This window comes from Podarcis filfolensis (genome assembly GCF_964270895.1).
Source record: "Podarcis filfolensis genome assembly, chromosome: 1".
NCBI classification, from domain to species: domain Eukaryota; kingdom Metazoa; phylum Chordata; class Lepidosauria; order Squamata; family Lacertidae; genus Podarcis; species Podarcis filfolensis.
In genome coordinates, this window is record NC_139604.1 from 63,471,599 (window position 1) to 63,484,761 (window position 13,163).

The 13,163-nt window shown below is 46.8% G+C and overlaps 1 protein-coding gene across 6 annotated transcripts in view; it reads left to right on the top strand.

Annotated features, from left to right (window-relative positions):
* Positions 1 to 13,163, top strand: part of KCNQ1 (potassium voltage-gated channel subfamily Q member 1) — a 333,723-nt gene that overhangs the window by 44,305 nt on the left and 276,255 nt on the right. For 3 of the 6 annotated variants that reach the window (XM_083588442.1, XM_083588443.1, XM_083588444.1), the window contains exons 1-3: positions 1,680 to 2,627; positions 3,539 to 5,499; positions 6,768 to 8,129. In XM_083588442.1, the coding sequence (XP_083444568.1) occupies positions 7,711 to 8,129 (419 nt within the window). In that variant the 5' untranslated portion in view covers positions 1,680 to 2,627; positions 3,539 to 5,499; positions 6,768 to 7,710. Of the gene's footprint in view, positions 1 to 1,679; positions 2,628 to 3,538; positions 5,500 to 6,767; positions 8,130 to 13,163 lie in introns of those variants that run through there. The other 3 variants (XM_083588441.1, XM_083588440.1, XM_083588439.1) reach the window with 2 other exon arrangements.

Consider the following 13,163-nt stretch of genomic DNA (forward strand, 5'->3'; position numbering starts at 1 on the left):
TCCAAGCCTCTTGGGCTTGCTGATCGGAAGGTCGGCAGTTCGAATCTGCGCAACGAGGTGAGCTCCCATTGCTCTGTCCCAGCTTCTGCCAACCTAGCAGTTCGAAAGTATGCCAGTGCAAGTAGATAAATAGGTACAGCTGTGGCAGAAAGTTAAACAGCGTTTCCCTGCACTCTGGCACTCATCAGGATGTTCCGTTGTGCGAGAAGCAGTTTAGTCATGCTGGCTACAAAACCCGGAGAGCTGTCTGTAGGCAAACACCGGCTACCTCGGCCTGGAAGCGAGATGAGTGCCATGCCTCATAGTCACTTTTGACTGGACTTAACTGTCCAGGGGTCCTTTACCTTTACTTTTTATCTAGGTCTTTAGCATGGCAAAGGGACAGTGATGAAAACAACAGCACCTTGTCTCTATGACCCCGTTGCCATGCTTGAGGCCAAGGAGAATGCATACATAGCCATGGTACAACACTCTGCACATGCTTGGAGGAAATTTGTGGAATCCACTCTGTATGGAACAAATTGCTCTGGAATGTGTGTGTGTGTGTGTGTGTGTGTGTGTGTGAGAGAGAGAGAGAGAGAGAGAGAGAGAGAGAGAGAGAGAGAGAGGAAGATCTGATTACTAATCTGATGTGTAACAAAAGGACAAAAGGTAACAAATACAGACACAGGAGCTTTGATGCAATGTATAATAATAAATAATAATAGAAACAACACAGTGCTTATGATTTGTAAGGGCAAGATATTTATGCTTCAGAAGGAATCAGCAATTGCAACATATGTATTATATAAACAAGTGTTTGCTTTTGAAGATACTGCATGCTCCACATAACATTCCACCTCTGCTCTTTATAATTGAAGGAATTATTTCCTGGATTCCAAATGCTTATTATGTAATTAACAGTATCACCACTCTAGGCTGCAATAGGCTTTCGCAGTTCTTAAGCCACTTACTCTGGAACAATCCCATTGACCTCAATTACATTATTCTGGGCTTCAGGTTTTGATATTTGACCCAAGCATTATTTTTAATATTTTCTTGATTATTTACTGTGCTACCTGCATTTGTTAGGAGAAACATATATTAATTGCATTATATGGGACTATAGATTTTTAGCCACATGCAAACTTAAATACTGTATATATATATATATATATATATATATATATATATATATATATATATATATATTCTGGGAGTTTTCACACCTAGAGCAGCAAAACATAAACTTCCCCATTGAACCTTATATAAATCTAGGGGCAGTAGGGAGGAAATCAGTGCTGTTATTATCATAGCATATATTTCTTCATACAGAGTCAACATGAGATCACTTGTCAGGCATTATAGTGAATGAAGTAATTTGTTTTGATGAGTTGTTCCTCTATATGACGTTATTTGTGCATACGATAAATGTTGACGTTATTTGTGCATACTATAAATGTTAAATAGTGGTAGAAGTAACATGTTGTAGTGTAGACAACTGTGACATGTTAACTTTCCAGTCATTATTACCCATAAATAACTCAAGAGCGGTTGGATAGTGTCTTCGAAGCTACAAACATGAGTCTGACTAAACTGCGGGAGGCAGTGGAAGACAGAAGTGCCTGGCGTGCTCTGGTCCATGGGGTCACGAAGAGTCGGACACGACTAAACGACTAAACAACAACAACAACAACAAACTCAAGAGCAAAAGCACCGTTCGTTTTCTAACTTTGCCCCAAATCCAGCAAAAAGCTTTTTTTTTGTATCCAACAGCATGGGTCCAAGTGATACAAAAATATGCATGGTGGTAGTTTGCGTTGGGCCACCACTGTGTGTGAGGTTAGGAAAAATTTTATCAGGCAAAATACAAAGATAGTTGTACGGGGGCAGAGGGAGGATAGGTGATGACCCAGGTAGGTGACGTATAAAGACCGGGGGGGCGGGGCTTGATCTAGTATGAGGGAAGGGCATTTGGCAGAAGGGTAGGCAGGGGTAACAAGCAGAGTGAGCAGGGGCAGCAGCCCTCAGTGAAACTGAAAAGTGTATAAAATTATCATGAAGATGCCCTAGCTGTAAAGCATATTAGTATCAGCATATTTATGCTACAAACCTAAACTACTTTAATAATCATTTCACCACTCCAGCGGAATTCTCAGACCCCTCAATGAACCACAGCTCCCAGAATTTGGGGTGTGTGTGAGAGAGGTGGGGGGAAGGAGCCATGTAAGTTAAAATAGGTGTTAAAGTGATCTAAGGCTCTTCAGCCTACTCCCTCTTTTACCACACAGAAGAACTATTATGATGATATATGGGATTAGGATCACACACATACAGAGGCGCAGCACTCACAACTATTGCCCTAGTTACCTGTACTGTGATGTCAGTGTCATGATGCTGTGACTGTGAGGTGACGTCATGTTTTGTGACATTTGTTGGCACAGGAGTCGTCCAGCATAATTTGAAGCCCTTAAGTGTTGTCTTAGTAAGCTTTAAGTGTGGCTTGTAAAAGTGTTATCACTGCAAGAACAATTTATTATTATTATAATACATTGTAAATCAGTGTTTATCGGAAGGGAGCAGCCATACTCATGCAAAGCATCTGGAGAACTTCTGAACCGCCTTTGAATAGAGCCGAAAATAACAAGGTATATAATATATATAGTACCTTATCTTGCTGCAACATTTTTGTCTAAGCACCAGTATAACCCTTGAACTCAGCACAGCTCTGGGAAAGGAGCTTGTTAACTAGTTCTATTCTCCATCAAGCTCAAAAGGAAAGCAGACTTTCTGATCAAAGGATATATGCGCCTTCTGCTCTTGGAGTTGTCTTTGTTAGCTAATTGCTTCTGCACTGGAGTGCTTGAGCTCTTGTATCTAAGGTACAAATCATTTGTCTTATTAGAAGCAGCTATTACTTCACGCGTTAAAATGCGTTACTGTGCCAAACCCTCACATAGCCTGGCAAGAAGACAGCTTAACCAATTAATCAGGGGTTCCACAAAAGTGCATGATGGTAAGGAGCCAGATTTAGGGTGATAATGTTTGAAAAACATGTCATCATAAACCAATCTAACAGAAGAGCAAACTTTTATTTCAGGCAAGCCAGCAATACAGCCAGTGTTGGGGGTGTTTGTTTAGGCAAGTGTATGTTGCAAGATTTATGTCGTTTGGCAACTCTCTTACTTGTAGCAGCTACATGAACTTCAAACATCTACATAGGAAATAAAACAAAGACTGAAAAGCTCTATAGTAGATAAACAGCTTAATGCAAGTTGAAGTTTATATTGAAAATAATGTAATAATTTTGGCTTGCTAGGCTACTTAATTGTGACAACTTCATCTTAAGTTACACTCAAAGCAGACTCTTATAGGTTTGTTGTAAATGTCTGAATGCTGCGAACCATGCTCCTTGGCTTAACTAGGCATCAGATGGTTTTGCAGTGCAATGTGTAAGCAGTAGGCTGCGTTAACAACTATAGAATTCAGCCTAGGTATGAGAGCACAATTCTTGCCTTTCTTTTTTAAAGCAACTCTGTGCCCCTATTTTGTTTTCCAGATTCTCAGAAGAGAGCATCCATTGCCTTAAAAAGGCAAGCTACAAATTCTTCCTTGATATGTTGCAGAGGAATTACACCGAGAATGAATCAAACAGTAGAATTAGGACTTAAGAAGAATGTTGGTATAAGCCACTGTATACTGTCAAAACATTTGTCTATCTCGAGCTCAGTATTGCCTAAATTGGAACAACTTCTGTGAGCCACTTCCTGTCTTATTACGTTCAGACATGGTGGTGGGACCCCTGCAGCGATTCTAGCAATAGGTAGAGCAAACTGAACTGAGTCTGGGTGTACAGTAGAGCAGTGAATTCACCACCAGCTCCTGCTGGCTAGGGCAGAAGGTGAAGTGACAATAACCCCCCCCCCTTTATTTTGTTCCAGGCTGATGCAGCAGAAGGGCCCACATTGGACCCTTCACCAGGAAATGGACCACCATTGACTTCAGTGGATACTGTTTCAACAGCCCTTACACTGACTGGCAGCCACACGAGGGAGCTTCCATAGCAGCTTGGCTCCTCTGCATCCTAACCCCTTACACTTAGCATCATGGGTGTGTGTGTGTGTGTGTGTGTGTGTTAGTATTATGGCTGTGGCTGTACCAGCACTTCATTTTGTTTTGCCTTTTTGTTAGTCTGCCCCTCCTTAATGCTGTTTATTTCAGTGCATACTTTTTTATTGTAAATCACATTGAGGCTATTTTTAGAAGTAGTAGATGTGTTATAAATAGCAGCACAGGAATTGTCTGCAAGAGCCTCATCCTGCTATGCCAAGTGACCCTGCAAGTGACACTGGTGTGCAAATGGTCCATCCTGCTGCTGCTTGACGTAGTAAGCTGGGCACGTACTTGGACTGCTAAGCGCTGGGACTTCATGGCAGCCTCCACAGTCACATCCCCATAGCTATGCCCCTGCTAAGACTATGAACTTTTGACCAATACAAACATTATGGCTGCAATAACAAGTCATTTCTCCCATACTCTCTCTCTTTCTTTCCTTTAACATCCAGCCTAAGTCTCAAGAGTTTGCTCAATATTCTGGCCGTAATTAAGAGATATGGATTTTTTCCGAAATAAAAGTGGCATGCTAATGTAACCTAGCTCTTCTTATTAGGTTATTTGTTGGGTTTATGTCTAGAAGCGGAAGAAAAAAGCCTTATATATTTGGCATGCAACATACTAGAACATAGTTGGGCAAAAGATTACTGCAATGCAGGGGGTTGGACTAGATGACACTTGTGGTCACTTTCAACTCTACAATTCTGTGATTCAGTGATTCTATGATTCCTACAGTACAGGATATCACAATCTCTGTTGTGAAATAAGTGGCACTACTTCATCTCTGCCCATCACTACATTATTTCTTGCGAGAGGTTCTGCTGATGGGCAGCTGCCAACCTACCAAGAGATGCAAGTGTGAGTAAGCACTCAAGTTTCAATTTATAAGGTTCCAAGAGGGCAGGGCTTCTTGGGATATCAACCTGTACATCAAGGGTGTTTACCATGTACTGTATTTCTTTTTGAATTGTTCTTTGCCATGTTCAAGGATCTATACACACATTATCTCAGTAATTCCCACAACCATGTAAAGCAGGTGTGGACAACTTTTTTTTCCTGCTGAGGAACATTCTCTTTCTCCCCCCACATCTCTCTCCCTCCCTCTCTCTCTCTCTCTCTCTCTCTCTCTCTCTCTCTCTCTCTGTGTGTGTGTATGTGGAATCTGCCAGAGGCCACATGCTGACAGTGGGCGGAGCTGAAACTGATGACAAATGTGTTCTGGATAACTAATCTGGAATAAAGACCAATCATTCTGAAACTACATAAAAATAAAGGGAGGCTTTTAAAAAGTCAGGAAAAGACTCATAAATGAAGTTAAGTGGAGTCACATGTAGCCCCTAGATCACAGGTTTCCCCTTTTAAGTTAAAGGGGTGGTTGTGGTCCCTGGTTGTCTTAATAGTACAGTGGTACCTTGGGTTACATACGTTTCAGGTTACAGACTCCACTAACCCAGAAATAGTACCTCGGGTTAAGAACTTTGCTTCAGGATGAGAACAGAAATCGTGCTCCGGCGGCGTGGCGGCAGCAGGAGGCCCCATTAGCTAAAGTGGTGCTTCAGGTTAAGAACAGTTTCAGGTTAAGTACAGACCTCCGGAACGAATTAAGTACCGTATTTTTCCCTCTATAACACGCAGATTTTTTCTCCTAAAAAGGAAGGGGAAATGTCTGTGCGTGTTATTGAGCGAATGTGTGGTCCCTGGAGCCAAATGGCAAAAAAAATCAGGCAAAAATCAAATCGCGCGTCTCGGAGAAGGGAAACCTGAAAAGAGGAAGTGGCTGCTTTCCTGCATTCTGCCTCAGGGTCTTACTGCCCACCCTCCTCTGTTTCCTTGCTGTGTTTGCTCAAACGGAACAAAGAGCAGGGAAAGCCCCTCCCCTCCAGGCAAGCAGAGGGGAAGTCTCTGTGCTCCGGTGCTGCTGAAAACATGCAGGAGAGAGAGAGAGAGAGAGAGAGAGAGAGAGAGAGAGAGAGAGCTGGCTGGCTTGGGTGGGTAGGTGAGGGAAAACTTTTGCCTTCCTTTCCTCCCTCCCGTTATACCCCTCTCCTGCATTCTTAGCCAGCTGCTTCTCTGCACACCCCTCTCGTGCTCCTTGTCCATTCTGTATTTTTCCTTCCTTCCCCACTTAAAATGTGGTTAAAAAGCATGGATCCACATGGATCCTCAGGATCTTTGCATTGGGTCACCCCAAATTCACCATCAGATCACATAGCATGTCCATGGCTACAGCCTGCCCCCCCCCCCAAATCACGCACCCACTGTTGCCTGGGGCTGCAATGGTGCAAAAACGTGGTTACAAAACATGGATCCTCAGGATCTTTGCATTGGGTCACCCCAAATTCACCATCAGAGCACATAGCATGTCCATGGCTACAGCCTGCCCCCCCCAAAATCACACACCCACTGTTGCCTGGGGCTGCAATGGTGCAAAAACGTGGTTACAAAGCATGGATCCACAGGGATTCTCAGGATTTTTGCATTGGGTCACCCCAAATTCACCATCAGATCACATGTCTGTGGCCACAGCATGAAGCACAAAAATGATACATCCACTGTTTCATTCAGAATGTTTTTTCCCTTGTTTTCCTCCTCTAAAAACGATGTGCGTGTTATGGTCAGGTGCGTGTTATCGAGCGAAAAATACGGTACTTAACCTGAGGTACTACTGTACAGAGATGGCACACACTGAGGCTGAAAACAGGAATATACCAAAGGCACAGCCCCCATACCATGGGAGTAGCCAGGATTTTTGAAATGGGGGCAGGCCTCTTGTTGGGGGGCCGACGAACCTCACTTAGCTATGTATTTTTATGGATTTGGGGGAAGGGCAACTGCCCCCCTACCGCCCCTTGGCTACGCCCATGCCCCATACATGTCTATTCAGAAATAAATCCCACTGAATTCAGTAAGACTTACTCCCAGGTAAATAAATGACTATATGATTGCAGCCCTAGTGAGTTTGATGCAGGGGGTGAGAGCCAAACTAGGGAATTGCTGTTTCACAGATCATTTGCTCACCCACCTTGCTACGTCGCCCCCTCGGCATCTGCAAAAAACACACACCACAAAAACAAACACCTCCCCGTCATGGCCCTCTTTTAGCCTAACCTACCTCAAAGGAATATAAAAGATAAAAAGGAAAATAGTATATATAAGAGATAAATGGAATCAAAACGGCACATTGCTTTGATTTCGCCCGCGCTCCTCTGGATGGCAGGGATTTTCTTCCAGTTGATTGCACAACGCCTGCCAGGTTTAGGGCAAGGAAGATGCCACTGATCATGAATCACCCAAGTTCTGCACCTGCTGAACATCTACTTGTTGCACAGCTGCGGAAAGTCTCGGCCGTCTTGCGCGAGTGAGGGACGAGCAGCCGCCGCCGCCGCCGCGCTGCCCCCGGGGCTCCTTGGGTGGCTGCTGGCAGCGGCGAGGCGGAGGGAGCAGGGGCCTTCCCCGAGGAGCCCTCCCCCGGAGTGGGCGGGGCCAAGGCGAGCTCTCGGGGACTTGAGCGGAGGCCGCGGGGGAAGGAGAGCGAGCGAGCGAGCGAGAGAGGCGTCGCGCTCGCTGCCTGGCTCCGCATCCCGCCCCCCCCTCCGCCTCCGCGCGCGCGCCTCTACCATGTCGTCTTCTTCTTCCTCGCCCAAGGCGGAGAGGAAGCCGTGGAGCTTGGGGCGCCTGTCCGTCACGTCCAGGAAAGGCAGCATGAAACCCTCGGCTCTGGAGCTGGCCGAGAACGCCGCCAACGCGCACTACGCGCCTTTCTCGCTCTCCGCGCCCGCGGGGGGGACGACGCCCGGCGGCACCGGCTGCGCGACTCAGCAGCGCGCGCGGTACGTCGAGGGGCCCGAAGCCACCGTGGCCATGAGCGGCGGCGGCGGCGGCGGCGACTACCCTCGCCCTCCGGTCAGCTTCGACCCGCGCGTCTCCATCTACAGCGTCCGCAGACCTCTGCTGAGCCGCAGCCACATCCAAGGCAGGGTCTACAACTTCCTGGAGAGACCCACCGGCTGGAAGTGCTTCGTCTATCACTTCACTGTGTGAGTCCCAACGGCTTTTTGCTGAGCTTTCGGTTAGAAGCGACCCCCCCCCCCTCATAAGGGCCCCCCTTCTTCCCCAAGGAGCCCGGCGGCGGCTCCCGGGGTCAAGGAGCGGGGAAGGCGGGCGGGCGGGCAGGAGGGCTGCTCGTCGTTTTCTGTCAAGAAAAGGCGGGAAAAGGGCCTCGGGGAGCCCCGCGCACGCTCGCCAAGGGCGCGCGGCTCGCTCGGCGCCCGCCGGAGCCCCGCCCACCGGAGCTTGGCAGCCCTCGCGCGACGCGTGTTTACCCGGCGGACTTTTCCGACCGAAGTTGACCTAGTAAGGATGCTGAGGGTGGCAGCCCAACCTACTAGGTCAGCATCCTCTTGCGGGAGTGAGGCAGCTGTTGTTGAAGCCGCACGCCTCCTTTGTCCCCCAACCAGCCTTCCTCCTGGAGTCACAGAGGGGGAAAAAGCTTGCAGCGTTTGGGACTTTTGAGTTTAGAGGAAAAGGGGAATAAGAGGTGGCTTGAGAGAAGTTTATAAAATTTTCCCTCTCGTGGAGAAAGTGAGTAGAGAAAGGCTTTTCTCACACCAGAAGTCTTGGACAATCCGATGAAGCCGAATGTAGGAAGATCAGGACAGATAAAATAAACTTTTTCACACAGTGCATTAGTTAAACTGCGGAACTCCCTCCCACAGGACACAGGGATCGCCACAGACTTGGATGGCTTTAAAAGAGCATCAGACAACGGAGGAGGAGAGGGCTGACGATGGTGACTAGCTGTGATGGCTATGCTCTGCCCTCACAGTTGGAGGCAGCAATGCTTTTGAATACCATTTGCTGGACACCACAGGAGGGCAAGAGTGCTCTTGTGCTCAGATCCCGCTTGCAGGTTTCCCACAGGCCTCCAGTTGGCCATTGTGAGAACAGGATGCAGGGCTGGATTATTTCTTTGATTAATTTCTATACCACCCTCCACCTGATGATCGCAGGGCGAGTTACTATCTAAAAACACAAAAATGCATAACATACTGTAGTAACAAACAAAAACAATAACCCAGCCCCCAAGAGCACATGTTTTTCTGTCCTATATACCTTACGCTTTAGCAGCTCTTAGGAAAACTCTCACAGTGTCTCATCAGATATTTAACAGACCAAGCCTTGGCATACTTTATTGGAAGTAAGTTGCATTGTGTTCCATGAAGTTTGCTGCCAGGAAAGTATTCCGAGCATTGCAGCCTAATTGTAGGCGCTGTCTGCCTGTAACATTTAATTGCCTGGATTCATGCATAACGTTTGCTACAGATAAATCCTTTCCTTTAAGCACATAAGGTACTCCCTTACAGGTGCATGTGCAGCTAAGTTATTTCCAGGATTAATGTCAATAGATGCTAGGTTGCTGGGGGTGGTGGTGGTGGAGAGAGACAGCTCCAGAAGATGGCAATTGTAGATATCCTTTACTCTGGCTAGGTACCTGTTGTGCATGGTAGGGTGCACCACTGTGGCTTCTGTGCTAAAGGTCCATGCAGATACACTCTCTATTTGATGAGCTGTGCTTTAACTTCTCTCTGTGTTCCATTCATTCCTAATGCATTAAGCAAAACAAGGCATTGTATGCTGAGAACTTCTTACGCTGGTTACAAGTACCAGAGTTCATAAAGTGTTGTTCATGAGATAATTATTTAAACTAGCCATCTGTCAGCACAATTCGATTCATTATTCAGAACTCTGACAACACATTGTGTGTGTGCACGCACGCAAATACAAACGTTTGTGAAATGAAACAGTGACAAATGTGTGAACCCCCCTCTTTGCTGCTGCCCAGGGAAAAGCATCTTTGGGAAGGGAGCTTTTAAAGTGGAGAAGCAGCCAGGGAGGTTTGTTAGAATCATCATAGAGTTGTAGAGTTGAAAGGGACCACGAGGATCATCTAGTCCAAGCTGTCACAATGCAGGAATCTTTTTGCCCAGCATGACTGAGATTAAGTCTCCTGCTCTGCCAGTTGAGCTACGTTGAAACTTTTCTGCCCTGGTCATTCTTCTACTCTAGATTGTACTTCTCCCCATCACTTATCTCCCCTTGAGCTTCCAAAATGCACATTTGGAAAGGCAAAAAGAAGTTTGGAAACCTGCAAAATAGGAGGGGGATTTGGAGTGGAGTGATTAACACTTTCCTTACTCACCATTTATCCACTCCAAATCCTCCTCCTACATTGCAGGTTTCCAAATTTTTGTTGCCTACAGGTTGTCTTATGATTTGCTAGGAGTGAAAGTGTTGAGCACATTTAGTTTCATAGGCATGCTGTGAAAGGGCATTATTCTTAATACACAAATTATAGCCAAATTGAGCCAAAAATACAAAGGCATACTGTAACACAACATGGCATTAATTGCCTTTGACATTCCCCTTGGAGTTGATGCAAATGGCTTATTGCCTGATGTTGGTGTGCTTAAAATAACACTCACTTTTCTGAATCATGGCTTGCAAAATTAAAAAGCCACCAAAAATACCAATCAATACAATATACTGTACTTAATAGCTTCAAAATTAGATTAGATTAGTTGTGCTTGTCTAATCAGAGCTACTTTTCAAGGTACATTCTTGGAAATGAAAAAAGAACAGAATGTACCGTATTTTTCGCCCTATAGGACGCACTTTTTCCCCTCCAAAAATGAAGGGGAAATCTGTGTGCGTCCTATGGGGCGAATGTAGGCTTTCGTTGAAGCCTGGAGAGCGAGAGGGGTCGGTGCGCACTGACCCCTCTCGCTCTCTAGGCTTCAGGAAGCTATCCGCAAGCCGTGGGAGCCCGGCGCAAAGTTGCGCAGCTCTCCCAAGGCTTGCGGAGAGCTGCCTGCATCCTGAAGCCTGGGGCGCACCGGGCTACCTAGGCTTGCGAATATCAGCTTGTTCCCAGCCCCGCGCCTGGGGGGGGGGGGATAATTTTTTTCTTTATTCCCCCCCCAAAAAAACTAGGTGCGCCCTATGGGCCGGTGCATTGAAATTGCTAAAACAGGCAGAAAAATAATTAATTCTCCATCAAGACTTTCAGCAATTTTTAATTGGTCATGAAGATGGGGGGAGATTGGGAACTTTAGTTGGCATCCGTCTGTCTCGAGAGACAATGGAGTGTGTCTCCGAGCTGGGGATGAAGTCAAACTGCTGTGTTAGTAGTACCAAAGTGACCTCCGCAGGGTACAAGCCTGAGCAGTATGTACAAAGGTCCTGGGTTGCCCAGATGACAAGACACCCCCCCCCCCGATTCACTGATGTGGTCCAAAGGAAAGCAGAACAATACGTTTGGTACCAGCTTGCCTGCAGGAGTTTCTGGAAGGAGGCTTCCAAGGTGCCATCCAACCATTGTAGGGACTCCACTCTGGATTTGTGTAGGGTTTATTCCTAAGCCCTTTTCCTGCCAAAGATATCCTGAAAGGTAGCAGAGGTTTAGGATCAGTTTTCCTTCTCCTAGATAGGCTACCTTCCCAGGTTGATGAGACCCACCTGCCAGGGGCGTAGCAAGGGGGTGCGGTAGGTGTGGTCCACCCCGGATGCCCCCACTGAGGTGAGTGACAAAATGGTGGGCAGCACTCACTGCTGGGCCTGCAGCATGCCCAAGCCACACGTCTTGGGCACCCTCAGGTTCCATTCTGTCCGCCTGCTGCCTCCACCCCAGCTGTAGGGTGGCTGAGGCCCCATGGTGCGCCCTGTCCCTAGGGGTGCTGCGCCCCCCGTCCCTATGGGCCCCATGCACCCCGTCCTGTCCCTCCCTAAGGGCGCCATGCCCCCGTCCTGCATCGTCCCTCCCTAAGGGCACAGGGCACCCTGTCCCATCCCTATGGGCACCGCGCGCCCTGCCCCCACCCCTGGAGGAGGTTCGTCCCGCCCTTAATGGGCGGTTCGCCCCAGGTGCCAGAGAGACTTCCTCCACCGCTGCCACCTGCCCCTCATTTCCCTCTACAGCACATGCTGAAACTGCCTTCTTGATCATTGGACCCGCTAGTGGTCTCATCTGCTCAATCTGCTGCAGCTGACTTTCCATGTAGGGCTTACAATATCATAGTCAAAAAGCTTGGAGGAGCAAGTTATCTCCAGATAGTGGCTCTAATGTACAACTAACCTTTATTCTGAAAGTTAACTCAGGGAAAACTTCAAAACAGCCAAATAAGCTTGGAGTTTCCTCGGTGTGCACAAAATGTGGGAAACTGGGATTGGGTAGGGGAGTGGAAATGGAATGGCATATCTTAACAGAGGGTGTGACTGGCTGCTTGGCAAATTGTGCAAAGAGTATGCAGTGCTGCAACATTTTGTTTCAGGTCCCACTTGTTTTAAATGCATTTACTGGGATGTTCCAAGTGATGGAATTGTCCAAACTGGAGCTTCTTGCATTGTAGGTTCATAGCTGGATGTTTTGGAAGCAAAAACAGGAAGACCAAAAGTAATGTGTTAAATCAGGTTCTCCATTTTCACCATCACTGATGCTGAGCACATGGGAAGCAGCTGCATACCAGGTCAGACTATTTCATAGAATCTTAGAATTGTAGAGTTGGAAGATATCCCAAGGGTCATCTAGTCCAATGCCCTGCAATGCCAGTGTTGCCTACACTGGCTGGTAGTGGCTATCCAGGGTCTTTCATATCACCTGCTAACTAATCCCTTTAACTGGGGATGTTAGGCATTGGACTTTGGCACTTCTGCTTACAAAGCATATGCTGTGCTACTGAGCTATGACCCCACTCCTCTCATCTCTTTTGCATGCTTTTGATGAATCAGTGCGAGACCCACATGGCTCCAGGCAGCTCCCAGGAGCTAGATTTACTGAAATACTCATCAGAAGCCCACATGAAACTCCAAAAGTGCTCTTGATAAACACCTAACCTCACTGTGAGCAAGTTCCTCTCTGGCTAAAGAACAAAACCTCCTTCAACTGTTTAAAGAGTCTGATTAAATTTTTGCTAATGGGAACATAAATATTATAAAGTAAAGTTGTGCATGGAAATGTATATTTATTCTTTCTCTGTTTTTTGTGTGTCTGTGTATAAACAATATGGCTTTTGTTT